At 44.1% G+C, this 11510-nt stretch overlaps 2 protein-coding genes across 2 annotated transcripts in view; both read right to left on the bottom strand.

The window, feature by feature from the left end:
* Positions 1-4713, bottom strand: part of SEPMUDRAFT_119197 (uncharacterized protein) — a gene marked incomplete at both ends in the record, with an annotated part of 8905 nt that extends 4192 nt beyond the window's left edge. Inside the window, one exon of the mRNA XM_016901486.1 lies at positions 4691-4713. Coding sequence (XP_016758786.1) covers positions 4691-4713 — 23 coding nt within the window. The remainder of the gene's footprint in view (positions 1-4690) is intronic.
* Positions 4714-9854: 5141 nt separating this feature from the next.
* SEPMUDRAFT_150695 (DUF1692-domain-containing protein) lies at positions 9855-11425 on the bottom strand. Its single transcript, XM_016906338.1, has 2 exons — positions 10131-11425; positions 9855-10080 (listed from the first exon to the last, which is right to left on the bottom strand). Exons 1-2 carry the CDS (start codon positions 11259-11261, stop codon positions 9913-9915), a joined length of 1299 nt encoding a protein of 432 aa, XP_016758785.1. The 5' UTR covers positions 11262-11425; the 3' UTR covers positions 9855-9912.
* Positions 11426-11510: the final 85 nt, after the last annotated feature.

The raw sequence follows: 11510 nt of genomic DNA, 5'->3' as shown, positions 1-11510 counted from the left end.
CAAGCAGAGACTAATCTAGCTCTCTTACCCGACGAACAGGCCGAAATCGATAAAGCTAACTGGTTCCTTAAGCTTAGAGATAGTGAAAGCAAATCAAAGATAACATTTCAAAAGGAGGATCAGGTTAAGTGGGAATAGGATACCCTCACCCTTAGTAAACGATGCGATAAAGCACTTAGGGGCCTTAGTAACGAATGCCTTCCTTAAGAAACGATTCTCAATCCTTTGTTATCAAAAGAGATTAACAAGGAGATAGCGAACTCTGTTGGAACTTTTGCCTTTTAGGCAGCCTCTTCTACTTTTGCGACTGCTTATAACCAATAGCATCGCTCGATCCGGAAGTTCTGGAACAAACTTGTTGCTCTAGAGAGTCTAGTTCTCCCTAACGAGGCAGCTATAAAGCAGATTTCACAAATTGTCGATAGCGAGACTAAAAAGGTAAGCTCATCTGCCGACCACACCTGCCGACCATTTTCTAATAATCCTAGATCTGCGTTAGAGAAGTACGACTCCTACTGCTATACGAGATTTTCAGCCCAATCGAGCGCGCAGTCTGCCGTAGTATCCTTGCCTAGGATGTCGCAGCCTAAAGGGCTTATTTAAGTAGTCTTTCTGGACCCTCCTAGCTGATACCAGAAAATTATAACTACTCCGCTAATAGTTTCCTTCTATTAGTGAGCTTAAAAGGGGAGAAGCACCTCGCGAAGATAGTATACAAGCTCTGTAAGAGGGAGAATACTCTAAGCCGCGAACAGACTCTCTAGCCTAAGATAATGGCTGCCCTTATCGAGTGCAATATCAAAGAGTATAATGGGATTACTCTAGAGGCCTTTCTACTCCTACTACTGCGAGAAGATGAACTATGCCTAGCATCTTCGGGAATCGAGAAGGTACTTACGAAGGACTCTATATTCGCAACTTTGTTAGAGGGTTCGAGATTTCAGACTCGGAGGACTAGGAGCCTCGCCTGTTTCAAGAAGACGAAGAGGGATAGAAGAAAGGGTAGGAGGGTTGGTAGTAAGAATCAGACTATCTGATAGGTTGGCTCGCAGCCGGAAGTAGGCCTACGAATTCTATTCGCTCAACCCCTATAGAGTAGCGTACTAGGATTCTGAAATTCCTACTTTCCCTCCTTTCAATTCCTACGTTCCCTCTCCTCTATCCTCTCGTAACGGATTTACGACGTCGGAGTCTGAAATACTATGTTTTCGTCTTCCTTTGCTTCCTCTCTAGGAGTCGGAAGCTCCCGATTCGAATCCTCCTCGCAGCTAGGAAGCTCTTCTGCTACCCCTATACGATCGAGCGCTCGCTTACGCCAACGATATAGTTCCGCGACGAACCTCCTACCGAGCCCAACACTAGGGGACCGCCGACGTAGAACAGAGGTTCGCAAGCGTCGTACAAGACGGCCGACTATAGTGGAAGAAGATCTAGATTCCTCTCTAGTACTCCCCGTTGAGCCGGACTATATCGGGGAGTAGGATATTAAGGCCAACTGCTGGCTATAGAGGTTTAAGTATAAGGAGAACTTTGAGAAGTAGTACGAGGTACGCTAGTAGAACTATACTGGGAAGCGGCTCAAAAAGCGGAACGGTCGTGCTATATTTAATCGGTCCCTAGTCACCTAGGGGAGTAAGTCTCGGACATCTTAGGTATAGGATTTCCTAGAGGAGGGAATGCTTCAAGAAGATGCGACACCCAAAGTCGTATATAGGTGCTGTAACGCTGTACTAAAACATCCTGTACTGAATACCGGTACAACGTCTGTCGAGAAGTATCTGGACTCCTCGAACTGCTAGGAGAAACAAGATAAGCAAGGGTTTACGAAGGAGATGTTTGCAACCGCAAAGCATCGACAAGTAAGTACTAACTACCGACGACCAGACCTGCCGACTATGCCTGCCGACTATACCTGCCGACTATGTCTGCCGACTACGTCTGAGTAACTATACTGAAACTTCATCTCTAGACTGTAAGCAATCCGCGATGGACGAGGGACCTAGGCTATACACCGGACGATTTCCCGCGCTTATCCTTCGAGATAATTATCGATAATAGTCTGCTATTCCAGTTCTTTGAACGACCGTCAGTAAAACAGACTTATATAGCCCTACTCCCGGGACAGGTCGAGACAATTCAGTTCAAATCCGCCTCGATATACCGTAGGATGCTCGGTACCAAGGTTTAAGAGTCTGCTGAATCCCTTAAGACCCGTCTTACTAGTAGATTTAAGATAGCTATCGCGTATAATAGCTAGCAATCCAGAGGTATGAAAACCTTATTCCTTACTATCCGGGTCTACTAGATTGACGACCACTAGGTCTAGTACGAAGGGATGCTTAGCTTTCTATATATTACTGGCCGTTATACTAGTAATTACCTTGCGGAGATACTATTCGAAATCTTACAAGAGTTCGAGATTAAGTGCCGATTGACTGCAATTACGTACGACAATGCCTCGAACAATAAGACCCTACACAATGCGATGTAAGACTACTTGCTTTACTCTTCCTACTTCCTTCTAATATTCTATAGTGTTTCAGCGATTGATACTTGTTAAGAGAGGTACGGTATAACGGCTAGGAGGCCAGTAACGAGCTTAGAGGAAGGTACGGAGAGCAGTCCCGACTCGGAGATAGGAGAGGATAAGGAGGAGGCAATCTCGGAGCATAATCGAGCTAGCCGTCCCGAGCGATTTCCCTACTTTGTACATACTGCCCAGCTTCCCTTAAAGGCCTTTTTCGACCGCCTAGGGCTCTGTCCGACTAACGACCTTTCCGAATACTGGGATTACGAGAAAGATCGGCAGATATTATAGAGGAGGAGAAAACAGAGTAAGCAGATCAGCCGCCCTTAAGCTGATAGTATGCCTTACCTCCTTCTGAAGGTAAGATCAGTCTCTACGGCCTATCGCCTGTTAACCTCCCTATTTTCAAAGTGTGGTCGGCTCTCGTAGTCGGCAATTATGGTCGGCACTCGAGATTCCCTTCGCTGATTTCGATCCCTAGATCCGGAAACTTTGCGTCTTTATCAACTCGAGCTCTTAAAGGTTCGAGCAGTTTATCGACCTGTAGAAAGAGATGCTTCAAAAGAAGGAGCTATTTGCAAAGCACCGTCGGTGGAATAGCGTTCAAGATCGGATCCTAAGGGTCGTTCAAGACGTAAAGACAAGGTAGTCCTCAATAACGTTAATGCTCGATCGCTTCAGCAGACTGTAAAGAATTATCGAATCTTATATCGATCGACTCGACCTGAGTAAAGATATAGGTATCGATTCCGAAGAGTAGCAAAGGGTTGAGTACCTTATCGACCTTACGAAACCATTCGCAGCGGCGACAGCAACGATCGGAACAACGAAAGGTCCGACTATCTACCTTGTCCTCGCATACTACAACCAGCTTTTCGATATTCTAGAGGAGGCGATGAAGCGACTCAAGAATAAGAGGATACCTTAGAAGAAGGATGTATATCAGGTATGCGAGGCTGCTTGGGCTAAGCTTGAGAAATATTATCGAGATACCTGGGATCGATTTGGCGATTACTACGGCATTAGTGTCCTCCTTACCCCCTGCCTTAAGCGGAAGTTCTAGGTACGCGATGACTTCGGGGATGAAAGCTACCGCGAGTATTACGAGGGTAAGCTAAGAACAGAGTAGGAGAAGAGCTATCGTCTATTATCGAGCACTTCTACCTACGAGTCACGTAGTAGAAGTGGTCGGCATAAGGGCCAGATCGACTTTACTCTTGGTAGGAGTACAGAGTCTTCTCAAACTTAACGACGTAGCACTCGTGAGGGTAACGAGCTTGCCGACTATCTGGACGCCAATATAGATAAAGGGGATCTATTCGAGGTACTGAAGATATAGTCTTCGCTTGAGCCTAAGTACCCTACTCTCGCACTAATAGCGCGGGATATTCTCTGTATTCCTGCGGCCGGAGTTGGGTATAAGCGCGATTTCAGTATCGCTCGACACCAAAGTCGTTTTAATCGCCAATACTCCGTATCAACATTCTCTAAACTAATAGTATCCCGTTTCCGCTACCGCGACGATGAGTACGATACTAGAGTTCTTATCGCCCACGAGGCTACAGAGGCTACTCAAGCGCTTCTTAGTACTCTAACTTCATAGGAGATCCTAAGTAAAGACCGAGAGCAGACAAAAGATCTTATAGAACGGATCAGTAACTTAGATGCAATTAGCGATGATAAGGGAGATAGGGTAGAGGAGCCAAGGCGATCGGTACGCCTAAGCTTCAAGCTTGCGCAAGAGTGCCTCCGGGATGCTACGAGACGATTATAGCGAGCTTAGTTTGAGCTTGTATGAAGTTTACCTGCCGACTATATTTACCGACTATAGTGCTTAAGTTTCAAAATATCACAAGCTGTAATCTAGCGTATATATTCTTCTATATTTATTCATTCGATCTGACTACTCTCTTTCTCCTCTTATCTATATCGGGCTTATATACAGTTTCTTTTCTAATACCTAGTTCAAATAACTTGCTCTTAGGGCACTCGGTTTCTAGGCTTTTTCTTTCTGTTTACGAAAAATCAATACCCAATAGGTACGCAATACCTACTAGGTATCGTAATACCTACTAGGTTTGTACCCAACCCGATGGGTTGGGTTTACCTAGCTAAATACCCATACCTATTAGGTATTGCCAATACCCAACCTACCCTACATACCCACTAGGGTAGGTTGTACCCATGATGAGGCCTACTTACTAGAAACGCCGCTTAATCTCTTAAAATGTATACTCCTCGGCTGCGCCCTACTAGATCGGTCCTAGCTTCCTACCTTTTACGGCTTCCTTTAATAGCGCTGTTAAGAGTACTACAATCCTCGAGTACTCGAAGATAAATCTACGATAAAAATTCGCAAATCCTAGAAAGGACTATACCTCTGTTAAGATAGTCGGTATTAGCTACGCTCCGATTGCGTCTACTCTACAAGGGTCTATTTTTACGCCGCCGGGGGTTACGACGAACCCGAGGTAATCGACCTCCTTTATAAAGAATTTGCACTTTGCGTACTACGTATAGAGTACGAATCTACGGAGCCTCTTAAGCACTTCGCGTATATCCTTTATATACTACTCGCGTATTTTGCTATAGATAAGGATATCGTCGAGGTATACTATATAGGTAATATCGACCAATCCTGCTAGGGCTCTGTTAATATACGCCTAGAACGTTGCCGAGGCGTTAGTTAGACTAAAAGGCATAACCTTATATTAGAAGTAGCTATAGCGCGTACGAAACGCAGTCTTCTAGCGGTCGCTTTCCTTGATCTTAATACGGTAGTAGGTATCGGCTAAGTCTAGGTACGTAAACTACTCGGCTCCTATAAGCCTGTCTAGCGTTTCGCCTATAAGGGGCAGAGGGTACCGATTTTTTACTATAATTTCGTTTAGACTACGGTAGTCTACGTACAATCGTAGTAAACTATCCTTCTTTAGTACGAACAGTACTAGCGCGCCTACTTTACTTATACTAGTCTTAATCTAGTCGTGTTCTAGTATGTTAGTAATATATTTATATAGATACTTAAGTTTAGCGCCGGACTAGTAGTACAACGGTCGGAATAGTAGAACGGTACCTAGCTATAGGTCGATCGTATACTCTGCGCTATCTACTAGTTTGCTACGCTATTCGTCTATAGGAAACAAGACGTCGTAGTAGTCCCGATATTCTATCAGTAACTCCGTAAGCTCTAACCCTACGTCTATCCTATATACTATTACTACGTATACGTAGGACGAGTTCTTTAGGTCCTTAAAGAAATTAGATACCTCTCGGATCTTAACGTACAAGTACTCGCTACCGTAGCGCTATTCGTCGGTAGTACTATCTACTACTACTTGCTAGGTACGACGCTACGGCCGTCCTAGGATAAGATTAGGTTCCGGTATATTATAGGTATAAAACAAGCCGCCTATCGTACGCTCGTTACCTACGGAGTCTACGAGGGTTATATAGATATAGTATACCCTATAGTAGTAGCCTAACTAGCCTATAAACGAGCTTACCGGTAGTAGAAGTACGTTCCTATAGACCGCGAGGTTATACTTTAGTACGAAGCTACGCGATACTACGTTAATATTAGCGGTATCGTCGAGTAGTATAGTAGTAGGGGTACGCCCCTTATACGTCTCGACTTATCCTTCGAGGACGCGGGTATAGTATACCTAGATAGGTAAGGGGGTATTGCTATCGAGATAGGCATCTAGAGCTTACGACTCTCCTCTAATACCTTCTCTTTTTTCGGCGCTTACTCTTTAGGTACGGTAACCCTACGAACCGTATCCGCCTTATCGCGGCTTGTATAGTTAGGGTATATAGAGTTAGTCGCGATATATCCCTTCTTCTTATAGGAGTAATATTCTAGGTTCTCGTACCCTCGTACCGTCGACGTCGCTACGGTCGATAAGGTACGTCTATCGCGTAGGGCCCTACTCTTACTTCGATCCTATCGATCGTCGTAGCTTCGCGGTACATCGCTCTCGGTACGCTTACGTTTGCCCTATATACTATAGTTACGCTAATAAGGCTCGTCTTTAGTACGGACTACTAGCGCGTTATCTACTTACTCGAGGCGCCTTACTAGGTTTACGAGCTCTACTCGCGTATTAAGGATAGTATATCCCTTAACGATATCCCTACGTAGCGACGGCTTTAACTTAGCGAGGAAGTAGCGTATTAGCTACGCCTGCGTATAGTCAAACTAGGCTTCTAGATAACTAAGCTACGCTACGAAATAACGGACGCTCTAGTCCGGGCCTTAACGTACCCTTTTATACTCGATTATTACGCCGATCTAACGGTTCGACTAATCGCCGACGGTATTACGGAGCTATCCCTTGAATTCCTCCTAAGTATAGTCCTTAGGGATTACGTCGGAATGCTCGTCGTACTACGTCTTCTACGCTTCGCCTACGAGCTATATAATACCGTATAGGACCTTGTCTTAGTCGGTTCGATATTCTCGGAGGGCGCTAAGGAAGACGACCTCGAGGTGCCTAATAAAATCACGGTACTCTTTATCGGTATCTCCTTTAAAGGGCTTTAGTTCCCGAATCTTAGGACCCCTATATAGAGAATACGAGCTATATAGTAGGTTCGCAGCCTGTCTGCGTACGTCGTATAGGTCTATCGACCTAAGGTCTTCTTCGAGCCCGTTAAGAAGGTCGGGCTCGGCGTCGTCGTCTATAGTAACTATAACGGTTAGGGTTAGTACTCGGCCCTAAATTTGTTCCTATAGACGTTGGTTTTCCCTCTTAAGGGCCTAAACTTCCAACTCTATATAGAGACGCTAATTTGCCTCCTCGAGCTATATACGTCTAGTATACGGGTCGGGCATCGGCTACGTAGGCTTCCGGCTAGGTAGAAGCCTCCTCGAAAGGAGTCTCCCCTAGGTTCCCGTCTGCCTAGGCACTTATAGAGCCCGATACCGTCTCCTCGGAAGGTTAGGTATCTTTGTCTACTTCGCCGATAACGCGGCCTGCCTACGCTATAGCTATAGTACGGTCGCGTTGTTGTCGTAGGGCTATAGGACCTCTATAGATCACTACCCTTTAGAAGGATAGAAGAATTAGAAATATAAGAGTAGGGGTATATAGTAATGTATAGAGCGTCCTTTCTACTACGTAGGAAAAGGAACAAAACTAATTCTTATCCTTCGGAAAGGAGAGAGCGGCGTCGTATAATATACCCCTACGCTAAGCATACATAGGCGCTACGCCGCGCGGGCGGTCGCCCGATAGCCGATCGCCCGACGACTCGGATCGTACTGCTCCTATAGCCTGTCCTGCCTTAGGCTAACGTACCTTAGACTTAAATACCTAACCGCCCCCTAGGGCTATATGCCTCTAGGCCTAGCTGTTATATATTATAAGACAGACGTAAGATTAGCTAATAGAGAGATAGAGAGATACTATAAATTGTAGTAGGTAATAGAGTACGGCATCGCGTTTTTAGTATAGAATAATTTAGCTACCTCCGATAGACAAATTCTTTGTAAGCGGAGAAGTATACCTAGAACCTTATTGCCTAAGGCGTTTAGGGTTAATCCTAAGAGGCTTCCCGCTATATAAAATTTATACTTCCGCTATATATAACAACCTATTAGTAATTAGTAAAAGTAAAAGTAAAATAGTAATAACAAATTTACTAATCTAGCCTCTAGGCTATCTATAGCTATATATTTATAAAAAGTAAGTAGTTTAGTAGAGATATATAGTAAGTAGAGAGTATATTCTATATACAAGCTATCTATAGCTCTATAGCCTTAGGAGATTATATTTATATTAAATTAGTATACTTGATTAATATAAGAGATAGCTACTGAATGTACTTATATACTAGTAGTACAACCTTACTATAGTTATTAGAGGCTTTAAGTATTGATATAAGGCTATTATTGTCTATATCTATAGATAACCTATACTAATAAATTAATAATAGTAAGTATAATATTACTAAGTATTAGGATCTTATAATTCTTGTCGACTACTAGAATCTAATATTCTATATATACTATAATACACTTCTTATATATAGTACTATAATACTATTATAAAGTAGTATTAACTTATATATTACTTATTAGTTTTTGCTAAATATTATAACTTATAGTTAGAGTTATACAATATACTATATAATAAGCTAAACAATATATAGAGAACTTATATATAGGTTTTCATATATAGCGGGAGGCTTTTTTTTATATAGTAGAAGGCCTCTTAGAGTTAATCCTATACCCTTAGGTACAAAAACCTTAGGTATACTTCTCCGTAGATAGGAAGAAATTCAAGAATTCTCTTAACGTATTATATACTATAATAGTAATAGTAATCTTGTAATATAGTCGTATTATTGCGTTGTCGGCGGTCGCGTCGTTCCGTTATTATATTGTTATATTATCGCGTTGTCGTATCGTTACGTTGTTATATTGTTACATTATTATATTATTATATTGTCGCTCTAGTAGTAGCCTAAATCGTAATATACCTAAGGTATTACTACTCTTATTGCTATTTATAGTAATATACTATACTATATACTACAACTGTACGCGTATATATATATATATATATATATATATGTTTGTATAGAGGAAGTACTTATAGGAGTATACTAGGCAATACGGATACTATTAGTATTATATAAAAAAGAAGTATACCTAAGGCCTAGACTTTAGGGTTAACCCTAAGAGGCCTCCTACTATATAAAATTTATACTCCCGCTATATATAAAAACCCTTATATATATCTAGATAAAACTTAAGTATAGGCTATATAGCGTAGTATATTATATAAGACGGACTATATAAGTAGTATAAATAAGTATAGAAACTATTCTATACTACTTACGTTACTAATTAGTATTACTTCTTACTTCTTACTTCTTACTTCTTACTTTTACTTTTGCTTTTGACTTTCCGTTAGTAATTAGTATTAGTAAGGTATTTTACTTATAACCTTTAAGACTTTAGATATCTCTGCCCCTAATACGCTTCGGAAGGCTCGGAGGTCGTTCCGTGCCAATGATATAACGGGCCCTCGAGATTTCACTAGGTATTGCTTGAGCATGCGTCAAAAATCGACTCCTTTTCCTCCTAGGCTGACGATATATAGGGAGTGTCTGTCCAGATCGAGGTATTCGCGTTCGCATAAGCTTGTAGAAGAAGTAAGTAGTAAGATGCTTCTATGCTGAAGTGTCTCGTCGTCCAAGTCGCCGGAGTCATAGGCGTTAGCACCAGGCCATCGAGCCGGGTCTAAGAAAACCCACCCATACGAATGGCATGCCGTGAGCTGTGCGAAGTGTGCCTGAACACTGGATCATGTGTGATGTGGGACCTTGCCAATGATACATCTATCAGATATCAATATGTTCCTTTGATGATATATCTAGCTCGAATGGTACTTCCTCAGCTTCGATCCGCCTTCGTACAGTAGTCGATCTACGGCGGCAGCAACTGTCAGCGTGCCTCCTATGACGGCGCAGACGCCTACTAAGAAGCCAGAGAAGGACTTTGCTCGAGCTTCGCGGTTAATGACTTTCATGGGTGAGATGTCCTGCATCATGTTAGCGCATTCATATACCCGAACGACATTGGACAACTCACGTAGGAGAAGAAGACTCCAGGAATGCCGCCTTTAGCGTGCAACCGTTCTTCGTGCCCTTCGGCCTTGGCGTCACCTCCGGTCAAGGATCGCTTGTGCGAAGTCACAGAGTATTGATGAGTTTCAATGCTACCTTGTTCGCCCTTACCGTAGCCGCCAAGTGCGATGAGCTCGTGTGGGATGTCCAGGAGCGAGCCTGATCCGTCCCAGCCGAGTGGGAGGTATGCTGTTGAGACAACCTTGACGAAGTACATGAAGTTGTACGCAACCTCGTCTGTGACTTGTTCCGTGTCGTCCAAAGGGTTGAGATGATGATTAGACCACGCCATGCCCTTCTTCCCAACCGCTTTCACGACGTCATCTGGAAGTTCTGGGCCAAAACGCAGATGATGAATCTTATGCGTGAACGAGTGCTGCACTTCTCCGCTCTGAAAGTAGTTTTCCAGGTCGTGCACGTGCATATTCCCGTTACTGAAGCTCTTGCCGGGGGCAAAGTGAAAGTTGCCCACCACCTTGTTCACTCTGATTCCACCCTCAATCCTGCAACCCTCTTTCCTCTGCTCATCTAGATGTTCTGCATAGTGCTCTCTGGTGCACTGTTCCACGCCCTCTCCCCTCCCGAACGACCAACTGACACCCGCATAGGCCTCTCGGACTTCCGCACAGTTGTTGCAACAGCCTGCCTTGGTCGCAGTCTCGGGCGCTGGGGCGCCATAGCAATCGCCGCAGTAGTCCGGATCCAGGTGGGGCACCTGCTCTTCACTGTTGACAGTCAACGCTTCCTTGCCAATCTCTTTCCCATTCGCGTCCAAGCGGACCTTGTTCACACCATGCATGACTCCAGACTGCACTTCTCCACTCACGTCCATGACATCAAGAGTGAGCAATTCGCATGGCACGCGAGGGAAGGAAATGTTCATATGAATTTCCATCTTCTCTCCACGGCCCTTGTCAACGATGAGTTCAGGATGTACGACGGTGCGCCGGTAGTCGGTCCATTCCCCCCAGACCAGATAGAGGATCAAGATCAGAGAAGTAATGGTGACGATACCGCCAGTGGAGGTGCGAATGCGGGCATCTTCGACCGTCTTGGTGAAAGCATCGAGCTTGGTGAAGCGTGACTTGGCAGGCATGGTGGCGATTTATCAATGCCTTGTGGTGGTGGTGATGGTGGTAGTAATACAATACTGACAGCCCCCAGGCTGAAGAGAAACCGAGTCGTCTCGAATGGTCGGATAAAGGAGCGTCGGAGGGGCTTGTCGATGCAATGGCGTCGCGAGACAGCAATGGCACTGCACAGCAGACCAAAGCTGGTGGCGGCGGTGATGGGTGATGGGAGTAGTGGTGGTGGTGGTGGTGGAGGTGGAGGTGGTAGTGGTGCA

This window comes from Sphaerulina musiva (assembly GCF_000320565.1).
Source record: "Sphaerulina musiva SO2202 unplaced genomic scaffold SEPMUscaffold_8, whole genome shotgun sequence".
Classification (NCBI taxonomy): domain Eukaryota; kingdom Fungi; phylum Ascomycota; class Dothideomycetes; order Mycosphaerellales; family Mycosphaerellaceae; genus Sphaerulina; species Sphaerulina musiva.
Note: the sequence above shows the minus strand (reverse complement) of the source record. Positions and strands in the feature narration are given on the sequence as shown.

Coding starts and splice junctions, on each gene's coding strand:
- SEPMUDRAFT_150695 (XM_016906338.1), bottom strand. CDS start 11,261: ATGCCTGCCAAGTCACGCTTCACCAAGCTCGATGCTTTCACCAAGACG. Junction 10,081..10,130: donor CTGGAGTCTTCTTCTCCTAC/GTGAGTTGTCCA, acceptor AACATGATGCAG/GACATCTCACCCATGAAAGT.